Source organism: Eretmochelys imbricata, chromosome 14 (genome assembly GCF_965152235.1).
Source record: "Eretmochelys imbricata isolate rEreImb1 chromosome 14, rEreImb1.hap1, whole genome shotgun sequence".
Lineage (NCBI taxonomy): Eukaryota > Metazoa > Chordata > Testudines > Cheloniidae > Eretmochelys > Eretmochelys imbricata.
Genome location: NC_135585.1, coordinates 7,189,577 through 7,205,418, shown reverse-complemented (window position 1 = coordinate 7,205,418; position 15,842 = coordinate 7,189,577). Strand labels below are relative to the sequence as shown.

The following is a 15,842-nucleotide window of genomic DNA, read 5'->3' as shown; positions in this document are numbered from 1 at the left end:
GGACACGTGACACAGAGATGATAGTTGTGCTTTTGATACAAAAGCCTTTGTTAAATGAGTTATGAAATTGCTTCCTTTATTACCATATAGGGGAATCTGTGACTCATTATTCATAGGCAATGACTGTTTTCAGAGAACTTGCTGCCAAATAATTCTCGTTTAAAGTTCTTTACTGATTTTAAGATAAATGTATTTTAAATGTATAGTTTGTGCATCCAACTCAGAGCATTACTTTCACTAAATTTTCAACAAGCAGTATATTTTTAAATAAAGTATTTTTAGTCATGTATATATAATATTCAGTTGATTTTTGTGGGATGTTACAACTATTGAATGAAAAATAAGACCTTGCATGCTAATCAGAAACAGGTGATATAGGTGATATATTTGTGTAATTAAATAATGATCCTCAACATACTGATATGTTCATTTCCTTACAAATGGGGATTTTTTATTATTGACTTTTATCTTTACGTCTTTGATTAACCATCATCTATCAAAAATGTGTCAAAATCTTTTTGAAGCTATGCATTTAAAAACTAAATATTCCCTTTGTTTACCTTGTAGATGGAAAAGGTGGAATCAGATCTAAGCAGATCAAAATCTCTCCGTGAAAAGCAGTCAAAAGAATTCTCTTGGCAGTTTGAAGAACTCAAACAAAGATATGAGCAACAGGTCAGTCTGCCATTTTTATTTGGTGAGACAAGGTGGGTGAGGTAATATTTTTTATTGTACCAACTAGTGTTGGTGAAAGAGACAAGCATTTGAGCTACAAATAGCTGAAGAAAGCGTGTCTCTTTCACCAGCAAAAGTTATTATCCAATATCCAAGTCCAATAAAAGATATTATCTCACCCACTTTGTCTCTCCAGTATCCTGGGACCAACACAGCTACGTTTTTATTTGGTGGCATTTGTCTTTTCTGTGTAGTCAGTTCCAGCGTCCAGCCTACTCTTGGTCTGACTCGCTCATTACGTTGGCATTCTTTCCTTTCTGTCAAAGCTGGCTACTCTGTTTGCAAAGCCATGCATTAAATACAAAAGCTCCTTGTTTCCTCTACATCTATTTTTCTCTCTCTGGGCACTGACTGTTTCCTAAAGGATTCCCAGCCCTACAAAAATAAAAAATGCATTTATAAAAAAAATAAAATGGCTTGACTGCCCCTGTCTATTTTTTCTCTTATCAAAAATTAGATAATTTAGTTTTAGTCTAGTCTTGTTTTTAATATTTTTATTCATTTTTTGGCACAAGCTATGTTTTTAGAAAAGATTCTTATTTAAGTGGTTTTGATAGATTATCATTTTAAAGATGTAATAAGCCTTTCCAATGCCTAATTTTGATAGGCAGTTACAGTGACTCTCTGGCTTACAGGATGTAATAGCTTGCTTCTGCTTATTGTAGGAAGCTTCTTATTTTTCTGTTCCTTTCCCTTTCACAACTACTCTGGCTCTTCACTAAAACCTTTTGGGGGCTGAGAGGATTGAGCCATTTTATGGGCTGCAGCAGCATTATTATCTTCTAAATAAAGGACTTCTTTCTGATTTACAGCAATGATATGATAGCTCCATAAGCTTCAGGTAATCCATTATCTAGATTTTTGGGCTAATACAAATTTGTATTTCCATGAGGGAAACCTAGATTCCGTTCCCTGCCCAGGTTTGTGTTTCCAGGCTGGCATGAGTAGGACGTATTGCAGAGGCAACACATTCAGCCCTCAGAAGTATGAGAAGAGACCACCCTGGCTTAACCAGGAGATCTTCAATGATCTAAAAATCAAAAAAGAGTCCTACAAAAAGTAGAAACTAGGTCAAATTACAAAGGCTGAATATAAAGAATTAACACACGTATGTAAGGACAAAACTAGAATGGCCAAGGCACAAAACCAGATCAAACTAGCTCAAGACATAAAGAGTAATAAGAAAACATTTTACAAGTACATTAGAAGCAATAGGAAGACAGGGTAGGCCCCGTTACTCAATGTGGGGGGGAAATAATAACAGAAAATGTGGAAATGGCTGAGGTGCTTAATGACTTCTTTGTTTTGGTTTTCACCAAGAAGGTTGGTGGTGATCGGACGTCTAACATAGTGAATACCAGTGAAAATGAGGTAGGATCAGAAGAGGCTAAAATAGGGGAAGAACAAGTTAAAAATTACTTAGACAAATTAGATGTCTTCAAGTCACCAGGGCCTCATGAAATGCATCCTAGAATACTCAAGGAGCTGACTGAGGAGATATCTGAGCCATTAACGATTATCTTTGAAAAGTCATGGAAGACTGGAGAGATTCTAGACGACTGGAAAGGGGCAAATATAGTGCCAATCTATAAAAAGGGAAATAAGTACAACCCGGGGAATTACAGACCAGTCAGCTTATCTTCTGTACCCGGAAAGATAATGGAGAAAATAATTAAGCAATCAGTTTGCAAACACCTAGAAGATAATACGGTGATAAATGACCGCATGGATTTGTCAAAAACAAATCGTATCAAACCAAACTGATAGCTTTCTTTGACAAGGTAACAAGCCTTGTGGATACGGGGGAGCGGTAGACATGGTATATCTTGACTTTAGTAGAGCTTTTGATACAGTCTTGCATGACCTTCTTTTAAACAAATGAGGGAAATACAACCTAGATGGAACTACTATAAGGTGAGTGCAAAACTGGTTGGAAAACCATTCCCAGAAAGTAGTTATCAGTGGTTCACAGTCATGCTGAAAGGACATAACAAGTGGGGTCCCGCAGGGATAGGTTCTGGGTCCGGTTCTGTTCAATATCTTCATCAGTGATTTAGATAATGGCAGTACGCTTGTACAGTTTGCGGATGATACCAAGCTGGGAGAGGTTGCAACTGCTTTGGAGAGTAGGATTAAAATTCAAAATGATCTGGATAAACTGGAGAAATGGTCTGAAGTAAATAGGATGACATTCAATAAGGACAAATGCAAAGTACTCCACTTAGGAAGGAACAATCAGTTGCACAGATACAAAATGGGAAATGACTGCCTAGGAAGGAGTACTCCGGAAAGGGATCTGGGGGTCATAGTGGACCACAAGCTAAATGTGAGTCAACAGTGTAATGCTGTTGCAAAGAAAGCGAACATCCTTCTGGAGTAAGGAGTCAGGAGTAAGCAAGACACAAGGATTAATTCTTCCGCTTTACTCTGCGCTGATTAGGCCTCAACTGTAGTATTGTGTCCAGTCTGGGTGTCACGTTTCAGGAAGGATGTGGACAAATTGAAGAGAATCCAGCGAAGAGTGACAAAAATGATTAAAGGTCTAGAAAACATTGAAAAAAATGGGTTTGTTCAGTCTGGAAAAGAGAAGACTGAGGCGGGACATAGCAGTTTTCAAGTACGTAAAAGGTTGTTACAAGGAGGAGGGAGAAAAATTGTTCTTCTTAACCTCTGAGGATAGAACAAGAAGCAATGGGCTTAAATTGCAGCAAGGGAGGTTTACGTTCAACATTAGGAAAAACTTTCCAACTGTCAGGGTGGTTAAGCACTGGAATAAATTGCCTAGAGAGGTTGTGGAATCTCCATCATTGGAGATTTTTAAGAGCGGGTTAGACAAACGCCTGTCAGGGATGGTCTAGATAATACTTAGTCCTGCCATGAGTGCAGGGAACTGGACTAGATGACCTCTCGAGGTCCCTTCCAGTTCTATGATTCTGTGACATTTGGGTTGCCTCACTATATCTAGAAGGGTCTCTGGGTTGAGCAGTTCAGGGATGGGATAGCTTTACTAGGTCCTGAAGGAGGGTCCTGTCCAGAGCTTGGGTGGAACAATAATGCTTCTGATATGTCACTTTGATGGTAAATTGAATTAAAGAGACTAGATGGTTTCAAATCAGAGTCTGACACATCCCCAGACAGAATTGTCATGGTTACCAGTCATGATGTCACTGTATACTGTGAAGGGTTTGACTCACATATAATGTAACTATAGTAACATGCAGGTATGACGGCTTTATATTGTCACATTGGAACAATTATAGCTATAAATACCTATGATTCTCTCATTTTTATTTTACCAATGGTTCAGGAATAGTCAGGGTTCCACTTTTTTTTTAATTCAAATTTTGTGTCACAGTTGGACTCCTGTTTGTACAGAGCTCATCAGTAAAAGCATAGTCACAATTCCTGTCCATCACAATTAAAAGCTACCTGTAGTAAATGGATAGGGAGCACTGATGTGTTTACCCTATTGCTAGTAGAGCATGGGAATAAGTTTTTGTTTCTTACACATGCAAAGACCATTGCAGAGGTTACTTGCATTAGTGGGGAAAAGCTTGATCTGATGATTAAGGAGGTTACAGAGACAAATAAGATAGCAAGGAAGTTGCATGCAACCAAAGCCTAGGGATGGAGTAAATTAGTGTATATAGACTAAGATGAAACTCTGTACAGCAGCAACCAGGCTATGTGTAGTAAATCAAAATCTTCAGGAGCACAAGCAGTAGCAGATCATTTTTCTCACAAAAGTAAAGAAGATTGTGTTGTATTGTCAGACGAAATTGCTTTAGTCCGAGGTCATGTTTGAATTCAAGCTTTGGTGTTATGTGGTAGTTTGACATATTGTAATCTGGATGCCTTATCTAACTTTTCAATTATGATTAGATAGTTATTGCTACTGTGCTCCATCTATAGTAGAGTCGTCTTGGGAGAGTGAAGGCTTTACTTCATCTTGGTATCTGTTTAAGGTACATACTTTGCCTTTTGTAAGATGAACTAACATGAGGTTTCCGGGCCCACTGGTACAGTTGGGTGGCAATGACAGTTGGTCTGCTGACTTTAAATGGCTACTTTTCTGTTATGACAGAGTTCTAAGTCAACTCTAAGAACAGTCTGAAGATCTTATAACCCTTGATCTAAAAGTCAAAACAAAATCTCAAAGCTCTGTGTTTCCCAGTTGAATAGGTTTTGTTATTGACTAGTGTGAAGATTATTTTTACTACTTCACCTTTATAGAACAAGATAGTATGTCATAAAAACGGGAGGGACTGTTATACCTTGTTACTTGAAGTCTGTGATCACTTTCCGTCTTTAACTAGTTGTGTGATGTTGCTGGGCACTGCTTAAACAGTTGTCACATTTGACTCTAGAAGTTTTGGAACTAATCCTGCATTGCTGAGCATGGTGGTTTCTTCAAGTAAACAGCGCTATGCTCAGCAGTAAGTGTTCCATAAGTGGGTATCCCAATTTTTACTCTTTTCATTATGTAGCCTAACACCTGCTGTGTGACATCTTGGTAAAAGGCAACATTAATTTCCGCAGTAGTAATATTGGAGTACAGTTTCAGAAACTGCAGACCGGAGTTTATCTTGCTTTCATACTGGCTTAGCAATCAGATCATTCATTAATCATTCACTAATTTAAATTGTTCTTTAGATTTCATTTTAAGGCTCATATTAAAATGGGGGGAATTAGTTCACAATCCCATACATTGGATTCTGATATGCTAGTGTTAGTAAATTGCTCTTCAGTAAAGTGGCTCAGAAATGCCAAAGATACTTGAAAAAGTTCATTTTGAAATGAAGATTTTGGGACAGATTTTATGTTCATCCACAGCTCTGCTCGTCGCAGGAATGGAGTAGGGGCCAAAGGTGGCTTTAATCCCCCTGTTGTTTCTCTCCACCTTTGCAATCTGTCCAAGGGACCTGCCTCGCCACCAGTGTAAATTAGGGAAGTTTGAGGACTAACTGCTCCAACTTATGCTCAGCCAAGAATAACTATGCTATCTTCTCCCCAGCATCCTTCTTACATCAGGTGTGATTGCTGCAGGTGTTTGGTATAGATCCTTTCCAGTAGGTCTGCTCAAGTAGGACATGAATATTCTTTGGGGATGGTTTCAGCAGTTATAATGACCTCTTTACACCATCAGAGTGACATAAAGGAGCTGGAGTGAAATTTTTTTGCATTTTAGATGTAGGGTAGATGCTTCTTAGCATGTGGCCTTTCAGAACATTGTGCTTAGCAAAAATTGGTGCAGTTTTCTTTTACGCTTCATTCCTATCAGTTTAGTGTTACATGCTTGGTGGACTCTGCCATATGTAATTCTCCAGACTCCCACTGTGCATGGTTCTTAAAAGTTGCAAGGAAAATATGCATTTAATGCTCACACAGATTGTATTTCCATAGCTTTAAGAACGTAATCTGTAGTACTGTACGCTAGTCTGCAGTTTGCCAAAAGTTAAACTGATGTTACCACATTACTGTTACTTGAGACCAGTGGTAATTTTTTCTCTTGATGTACACGGTTGGAAATACCAAAGGCGTAAATATGCTTCCCTGACAAATCCTTGACTGTATTTGTCATACTTCAAAGGAAAACAGTAATTCTTAAAAATGTCCTGGCTTGAAAAACCAGTGAGCAATTTTTTCTCTTGTACCTTGGTGCTTCCAATATTCAGGGCTTCTGGATATCTGGGTCACAAAAGTAAAAGCTAAAGTTAAAAGAAGAAAAACTTACAAGAAGTAAGTTCAGTATTTAAACCTATTTTCTAGTTAATATTTTAAATGACTTTCTTTAACAATACCAGTATTAGGGTAAACACCAAGTTGAATATTATCCTGTAGGAGGAGGTCTTGTGTTGTTTCATTTTGTTTTGGCTCGCTACCACTTTTGTTGTATCAAAAGAACATCTACGTTTTATGTAACATCACTGAAACCTAAGGAAAGAGTATTAAGCATCAAGCTACTAGAACATCAGTAGAATATTCAAATGTATCATTTTTATCCCCTACTAGCTTTCTCTGTTATATCTGTTCAGATTTCACGTAAATATTCCTTAAAACCATGCAAACATGAAAAATTGGTGATCTCTACCATAGCTTGTATCGCTCCTCTGCGTTGTTCTTTATTTATAATCAGGAGAGATTCTATACCGTTTTTGAAAGCAGCCTTCCCCTTGCCTTGTTTTATTGGACATATATCTTTTGTCATTGTTTAGGAATAAATAGCTATATTTCAAAATATTGATTAAAGTTGACTGTTTAATTGAGCAATAAGATACAACATCCAACATTTTTGGATGATTATAGCATGCCTCAGGTCATGTAATAAGATAACAGGCCAAAGTATGAATAACTTAAGTATCTGAAAAATGAAATAATTGCTTTGAAATGTTGTGCCTCAAGTGTCTGATTGCTATTTTAAAATGGAATTGATACATGAAAAGAAAAATATACATTTTGACTGTCTAGCAACTTGAGCACGTAGGGCCTGGTCTTGCAACTTTATCTTAAATGAGTAGTGGTCCTTACTTCTACAAGTAATCCCATTGATTATTGATTTCAAAGAGACTAGTACTTTGAGTAAGGACAACACAAATGTGTAAAGATCTGCCTCTTACTGAGGCTTGAGGCTGAAAGCCCAGTTTTCCCGTATATGGGACATGCTAGTATCTCCTAGAATTTGCATACTCTGTAGTTTTTAATTTTACTTACAAAAGAAAGGTTTCCAATTTGGGGATGATTAATTCTTTCCTTTTTGAATTTGGAATGTAATTTGTAGTAATTTAAAAATAATACCTGCATGTTTTATTTAATTTTTAATTCAATTTAATTTACTTAAAATTAATAAAGAATTTAGGAGAAATCCTAGGAACCTGCAATGTTTAGTGTCGGCCACACATCATTCTTGATTTCAGCTTCAGCTGATTCACAGCGTCACTCTCTTTTAACAGGTTTCAGAGTAGCAGCCATGTTAGTCTGTATTCGCAAAAAGAAAAGGATACTTGTGGCACCTTAGAGACTAACAAATTTATGTGAGCATAAGCTTTCGTGAGCTACAGCTCACTTCATCGAATGCATGCAGTGGAAAATGAATGCATCCGATGAAGTGAGCTGTAGCTGTAGCTCACGAAAGCTTATGCTCAAATAAATTTGTTAGTCTCTAAGGTGCCACAAGTACTCTCTTTTGAAGTATCTGTTGAGGGAACTCTCAGTAGAGAGAAATTGGTGGTTTTTTTAAGAAATATACTTTAGCTCAGCTTTGTTCTACTTACAGCTGGTGTATTTTTAAAGTATATTAATCCCCCCCCCTCCCCCCACCCCCAAGTTCTTATCTGTTGGGAGCAGCTGTCATGGGTACTTCAAAGGCACTGGACACCACAGAGAAGACCACAGCCTTTCCTGCCTTTGAAATGGTTGCAGTGTCCATGGTCAGGCTTCAAGGGACCTTCAGCACAGGAAAGAAGCTTTTTCTTAAAAAAAAAAACAACAACAACAAAAAACTAGAGTTAAAGCATATTTAACTACCTGTTGTCTTTGCTGAAAGCATCTTCAGTATGAGCCACAGATACTTGAAAGCAGACTTGCCCAAACTTTACAACAGCATGGGCCATGTAGTTAACTTGCCAGAAAACCCGAGGACCATGCCTAACCTTTATAACTTTTGGCAAAAAACAGATGCAGTGTAAAATTAGTTCGTACTCGTATCTTTATTGATAGTTTTTAATTACATTGCTTCACTGTCTCTTCATTTAAAGAATAATTTCCCCTTTCATTTTACCCCAGGATCTTACACCTCTCAAAGGATTTCTCTCAATATAAATAATAATGAAAATAAAAAATAGTTAAAAACATTTTTGTTCTCCTTTGTCATATTGATCTGTGGAGGCTCTAAGTTATTATTTCATGTTGTGGATTTGCTTCTCCCAGATCAAAATTGCTTGTAAGTTTTCTTACCTTATCTATGTCTTCCCACTCCAGTGTATTTTCCAGCTAGTTTTCTGAATTTTACATAGACCCACCTAGTCTTTTGCACTTCAGTCTGTCATATTTTAATTAACTGCCACATCATAAAGGCAGTGCATATAAGGTGAAACTTACTCCTGTGCAAAGAGACAACTCAAGTCCTGTGCGGCACTTATGTCCCACTGTTCCTCAAAATAGGCCTTAAGTGGTGCAGAGACCTTGTGCACAGGGGCAGCTTTCACTCCTAGGCTTTCTACAGAGCAGCATTTCACAACTGTGGTGCCTGGGCCTCTGCTCGTCCATGGAACACTGATTGGTGGTCCTTGGAGGTCTGGTTGGTCACACAACAATGTGTGAGCAACCTTTTTTCCCAGTTGTCCGATTGCAATACTAGAAACTGAATATAGTATATCAGAGACTTTTACTTTTCAGTGTAAAGCAATTGTTTAACTATTGTAGTTGCCAGCTGGATGTTATGTGGTTTGTTTCATGGACTTTTTCTCTCCCATTCACAATCTTTCTTTTAAAATGTAGACCATACTGTGAAAAAGTTGTGAGACCTGTTGCCATAGTGAAATGGAGTCATTTGTACATTTGGACACCCTCTGCGTGGTTAGTTTGAACAGTATTTGTCTTTTTTTTTTTTTTTTTTTTAAACCGCTCTGGAACCATTCTATAATGGTAAGAGTTTCACACTTCTGTAGTAAAGTGGAAAGCAAGAAAAAGTATTACCTGATTGTTAAAGAATCTCTTCGTATTTCAGGAAATCCTTTCATGCTACTTTTGTTGTTGGTTTCTGACTTCTATAGAACTTTTGAAGGAATAATTAGAATTGTCTTTTTGTTCCATTTAGCCAGACAGGAAAGAAACAGGACATCTTGATGAAAGCTTTGCTATATAATTGTGTGTGCATGCACGCGCGTGTGTACGTGTGTATACACGTAGCATGTTCAAGACATCTGTAAAAGAATTTTGCCAGCCCATGAACATTCCTTACTTTAAAATGTGCGGAAAGTCAAAGGAGTAGGTTGAGTTTAAATAAATGAGGTGCATTCTCTCACTAAAAGGCATGACATTAACTTGCGTAAGTTAGATAAATTAGAGAGAGGGATGCAGAGAAGTGCTGATTAAGCTAGTAAAAAGGAGTTTTAAAGAAGTGTCAGTGCATATGCATTAGGATTGTCTTTAATTACATGGTCACATACTATTTTTCCCACAGGAACCCTGTCTCATTCAGTGCACAGGATGGGCGGTGCTAATTTAATGAGCAGCTTTTCAATATTTTGTTTTCTCCTGACTATTCAGTGTGTGACCCTAGGCATTATTTACTACAAATTATTAACAGCCTACTCTGAAGATAGAATTATTAATTTCCTCATAGGCTTTTGTATGGTACTCATCACTACAGTATCTGAATGCTTCAGAAACATTAATTTAGCTTCACAACGGACCTGTCAAGTTGATGACGTCACAAGAGGTTACAGTCAAATGTTTCTACTGATTTTGGGAGTCCAGCTGAGATTACTAGGACCAGATTTTTCAGAGTACTTCACATTATATAGCACTCATATATTTAAGAATAGCTCCTGATGACTTTAGTTGCAGCTGCGAGCGGGGGCAGTGGAGCCTGCACAAAAGTGGGGGGGGGGCAAGGGGCCCCCGCCCTTCATGGCCCCGCCCCTTCCGTCCAGCCCTCAGCCAAGCTGGAAGCCAGAGCGGGCCAGGAACCATGGACCTTCCACTTGCCCAAGGTGAGGGGACTGAGAGCAGCCTCGGCCCGTGTCCCTGCCCTTTAAGCCCTCCGTCCAGGGCAGGTGGCTGGTCTGTGGCTCCCCATAGCTGTCTGTGCGGCTCTTACCCCGACCAGGCTCCAGCTGGGGAATGGAGGCCTCAGAGCCTCAGCCTGGGCATGGAAAGAACTGAGCGGCCAGACAGCTGTGAGGAGCCACAGACACACCATCTGCCCAGGGTGGAGGGGCTGGAGGGCAGGGACACAGGCTGGGGGCTGCTCTTGGTCTCCCCCACCCCGAGCAGGTGGAGAATGCACGGCATGGCACCCCATACTTCCTGGGCTCCCCAGTTGGGCTCCAGCTGCCAACCTGCCCGTGGGGGGGGCCTCAGGGGAAGAGGAGGTGCAAGGATGGGGGGGGGCCTTGCGAGAAGTGTACGAGCTAGGCCTGTCCACTTTCAAAAAGTGGGAGGGCCATGGCCCCCTGGTTCTCCCTATTCTGGAGCCCCTGGCTGCGTGTGCTCAGCACTTCTGGCAGTCAGACCCCACGGTCTAAGGTTGGGCACCCAGAAAATGAGGAACACGCTATTAGTGACCACCTGTCAAAAGTTTGGTTTAAGTGACTTGCTTAGTATCACACAGGAACTTTGCCAGAAGCAGGGATAGAATCCAATTCCTAGGGTAGCATTCAACTTTCTTGACCATGAGACCATCCTTTCTTTTCCTGCAATCCCATACCTCATGCACTGCATGTCTTCCAACTTCTGTAACAAATGAGCAGGTCTCCTTTACGACACAACCGTGATTCATCCCCAGGGTAGGTCTCACCTGTGCATTGAATGAGGCAGGGGTTCTATGGAAAAATAATCTCTGAACATGTAATTAAAGACTGTATCATCATGCTTGTGTCCAAGGGGGATGCAAATTAAAGTTGCACAGGCAACCTTAAGTCAGACATTTCCTAAATTCTAGGGCTTGACTTTTCAATCTTAATAATGTTCTTTTTAATGTAATTTTTTGTTTGTAATATACATAATTTATAATGTATTATGTGGATGTGTAAATGTGCATGTAAAAATAATGTGGTGGGAAAGCAAATGGTAAATAAATGTATCATATGCCTATGACTGCATCAACTGCCCCACTAATTTATCTATCTGGGATTTCGCTCTAAACCTGGAGGGGGCTGAAGTAGCTATACTATCATGACTTTTTATGTATAGAAAAGCTATTTTAGTTAAATCCTGAAAGTGTTTTATACTTTCTAGTTATAGTTTTTCCCTTCTCTCTCTATTATTAAGAATAATATATTATCCCTAGCTCTTACGCAGTGATTTTCATTTAAGCTCTTCATGGTTCGATTCCTGGGAACTATAGCACCTATCTTACAGGCAGAGAGAGATGAGAAACAGTACCAATAATTTTGCTGCCAAAAATGCCGTACTATGTGCTCACATATTCAGAACACAAATTAAAATTTGTGTTATAAAATTAAAAACCAGACATGAACACTTTTGAGGAACTTTTATTGTAGAGGAATAAATGTGAAGAAGAGTAAACAGGTGGGGAGAGAGAGAGAGAGGTAACCATTAGTTTACATTACTTGAGGTTCCTCTGGCAGCTTGTGTAGGAAGAGGTATGTGCTGAAGAAAATCTGAAAAATAAAAGGAAAATTCAGAGCAATTGGTAATTTAATTCAAAATAATATGTAGATTAAAGCTATTAAATTTATGAACGCAGCCTCCTCCACACACACACACACTATTGCCACAAGCTTCCCCGAGCATTGTCGTCTCTCTGGTATCTCTGTTGCGTGGGGAGGACTATCATGCATGCCACAGAGGCAGAATGGGGAGTTGGCTTGGACTGTATGTACTCACTGGGGCCAACTGGATTGCGTCTGCCCACTGGCTGCTCTCATCAAATGTAGATTTGTCTATTCGTGTTTTTTTAAAAAAGCACAAAGAAAATCCAGATTATGGAGCTCATTAACATACAATGCTAAACATAAAGCACAACGAACCCTTCCTATTACAAATGGATATTCTTTATTAAGTAGTTGGAAAACATGCAATCTAGTGCTTTGCAAACTGAGACCGGTGGACCATGTCTTAGCAGATCTCTGAGACCTGTACCTTTGTGTTCCAGGAGGCATTGATCCCGTGCTAAGACTGGCAACACCTTTTCCCCACTCGGCCTTCATTGTGAACAGGTCTGACCACACCTGTTTATGTGGTTCCAGTATTTGCACTGAGCTGTTTTATGGACTAAATTGTACTTTCTGCAGTAACATTGATTAACGTGCTTTACATGAATTGTGTGTATTTAATTGGAATCCATCATTATGTAATGCAGTAATTCTCAGTTCCTTCAAGTGTTTACCTATGGTGTAACAAATGAGGAAAACCTTGGTGAAGGCCTCTTGGACACAAACATTACTCCTGTGGCTTTGCAGTGGCTAAGCAGGCCTATATGTCAGTGGGTCACCAGAAGGATTTAAACATACTCAGGATTTGCTGTCTGTTATAGTACTATAATTTAGAGCAAGGCTGTAGGAAAAAAGTTTAAAGTCTGGGCACGAAAGGCATACTAGCTGTTTTTTAGATGAGTTCAAAATTAGACCTTACGATTTTCTACAGCATAGAATATGCACCCCCTCCTGAGCTCCCTTCTGCTTTTTGTTCCCTTTCGCTCCTTTTTGAATGGTCTCTGCTATCTAGTCGTGAGTGAGGAAAACATTGGCAAAGGCCTCTTTGAAATATGCTATCCTCCAAGCACACTAACGTTTTAGTCATTGTGTGAACTGTACATTATACGCAGAACACTCCATTTATTTATAAAAAGAAAAGGAGTACTTGTGGCACCTTAGAGACTTGAAATCCAGTGGTTACTAGTGCATGCATAATGTTTTTCCTGTTATATGGTGGTGGTCTTAGGGGTTGTATGTGGCTGTGTTGGTCTTGTCACTGTGTAATCAGCTTTGTTCCTTCCTCCTTATCTACAGAATTAAAGCATAAGCATTAAAGCATAGTTCAGTGCCTTACAGGGACTCAATGAAAGAGTTAGCAAAGACTTGCAATTTTTTCTTGTCATGAGCAATAAGCTGCATAAATTTGCAGTTAATAAATTCATCCAGGAAACACAAACTCTCCCTTTAAGCCATCCTAACTAACACATGAATGACAGCTGTCCAGACTACATTCAGGAATAATTTCTTCAAGAATAAATATCAGCTTTATACTTGGCCTCATAATATAGCTCAACTTCACAGACAGGACTAATAGACATTAAGTTAACATCAAGCTAAGGAGCGAGTGGAGGGCACCTCCTTGTATTCAATCAATCTTTGTATGAATATTAATAATTTAGACAGTAACATAGTGAAGCCAGTCCAATTCTCTCAGTGCTCTGGCAAGATCCCCAACTCAGCCTCTAAACAAGGATAGTGCAAATGTGCATAGTAAGTTCGGTACAGCAACATTCTAAGTACAGAGAGTTTCAGTAGGTCAGTGTACAGTGTTTCAAAGGAAACAACCAGGATTTCTGTTCACAGACTGCATGGCTGCATCGACTGTCTTGGGGCAGCAGCAAACTGGGTTTGAGGCAGAGGGTGTATGTGGCCTCTTTGAACTTCAGCACAGCATTATATTGATGTAATGTAACACACGGAGAGACAGCTTCAATACCCATGGCCTGACCAATTCACTGGGGAATGAAACCAGTTTTGGAAATTCACTCCCCACAGGAGGACATCAAGGCAGGCAGGCAGAAAAGTATATTAAAAAACCTATAGCTGATTTCTGAAGAGTCTTTGTGAATAAAAATGTGTCTCTTTAGCTGTTAGAGAGACAAGATGAGTGAGGTAATATCTTTTATTGGACTAACTTCTGTTGGTGAAAGAGACAGGCATTGCAGTAGGTCTGGAAAAAGAGCTCTGTGTAACTCGAAAACTTGTCTCTTTCTCCATCAGAAGTTGGTCCAATAAAAGATATTAACTCACTCATCTTGTGTCTCTAATATCCTGGGACCAGCATGGCTGCAACAACATTGCATTTCTGTAGGTATACCATTTAACAAGGTGGCTTCAGCAGCCTAAATGTGAAATGAGGGGCAAATGATTCTGCTGTGTGCCGTGGGCAACTGATGGCCTTCATGACAGTTCATGTACGTACCCACACAGACTGTACATGATGGTGTCGTGCAGTTTAGTTCATCTGAAGTGCACCTATACAGAACAGCTGATATTTTTTAGAAAATACCTCTACCTGGCAGTTGATTATTTCCTCCTTTACTTCATAGGGGAAAATACAGGAAAACTGGGTAGTGTTGATTAGACAGCTGGGCACTGCAGTAAAATGTTAGGTAAAACATGTAACAACTGTGTGTTTGTGTTATACGTGATGTATGTATGTGGTCATGGCGAGGCTGCTGTATAATATATTCCAGAACCAACTGATATTTATTTATCATAGGGTTCTATAATCATGCTTTTTTTTACTGCCTCATTTGCCCTCTGCCCACTAAGTTCATCTCCCCTCCTTATTCCTAACATTCCAAACAAGGATGGCATGGTATTTACCAGAGGTGGCTTTTACTAAGTAAAATCATGGTTAATCCCAGTTTAAGGCATTTTCTATGTTAAAAATTGTTTAGTTAATGTACACCACATTACATTTAGGTTTAGTTTAGTTCAAATTGTGGTTACATAAGGCAGTAGATTTGGAGATTAATTTTGGGTTGCAAAAAGTAAAACTGCAATATGGGGTAATTCTAATATATATAATATAATACCAAACATTGGAATGTCTGTATATCTTGTGGTTTGGTATTTTCTCAAGGAAGTTATTCGTGTCAGAACTCATATTTCAGTTTTCAATATTATTTAAATATGAGATATTCTACAAAACTATTATCGAATTGCTAAATATTTCTCAGTAATTTTCATTCGGATCTTCTAATAATAATTTTATTTTTCCTAGTTTCCTGGTTTATACTGGGTTTAAACCAGTATTTATCAATGCCCTGTCTGAAATTATTTTTTCCTGGGAAATTGCCAATCCAGATTCCTAACCTTTGAGCGGTGTTAAAAGACCCTATTTTTATCTTTAAACTCATCTGCTACAAAAGTGTAACTATTTCCCCCCGCAAATGAAGAATTCTCCCCTCCACACATACAGACACCTATCCCAACCAAAAAAAGTTATACCGAGTGAGAGTCCATGATGAGCATTATTCAGTCCTCCACCAGTGACAGGTTTAAAGTCCAATATCTGGCATCTTGTTGGATTAAAAATGGGAGCTTTGTATCATTAGAAAGCTGAAATTCCTAGCTTTCTAGTGAAACACACACTACTTGTTTCTATGTGTACAAGCCAGAAAGTATTAGAGATTAAATGGTGTTCTATATCAAAGACCT

At 39.0% G+C, this 15,842-nt stretch overlaps 1 protein-coding gene across 5 annotated transcripts in view; it reads left to right on the top strand.

Annotated features, from left to right (window-relative positions):
- Positions 1–15,842, top strand: part of CEP112 (centrosomal protein 112) — a 301,926-nt gene that overhangs the window by 157,303 nt on the left and 128,781 nt on the right. For all 5 annotated transcript variants that reach the window (XM_077833092.1, XM_077833093.1, XM_077833094.1 and 2 more), the window contains one exon: positions 568–675. In XM_077833092.1, coding sequence (XP_077689218.1) covers positions 568–675 — 108 coding nt within the window. The remainder of the gene's footprint in view (positions 1–567; positions 676–15,842) is intronic.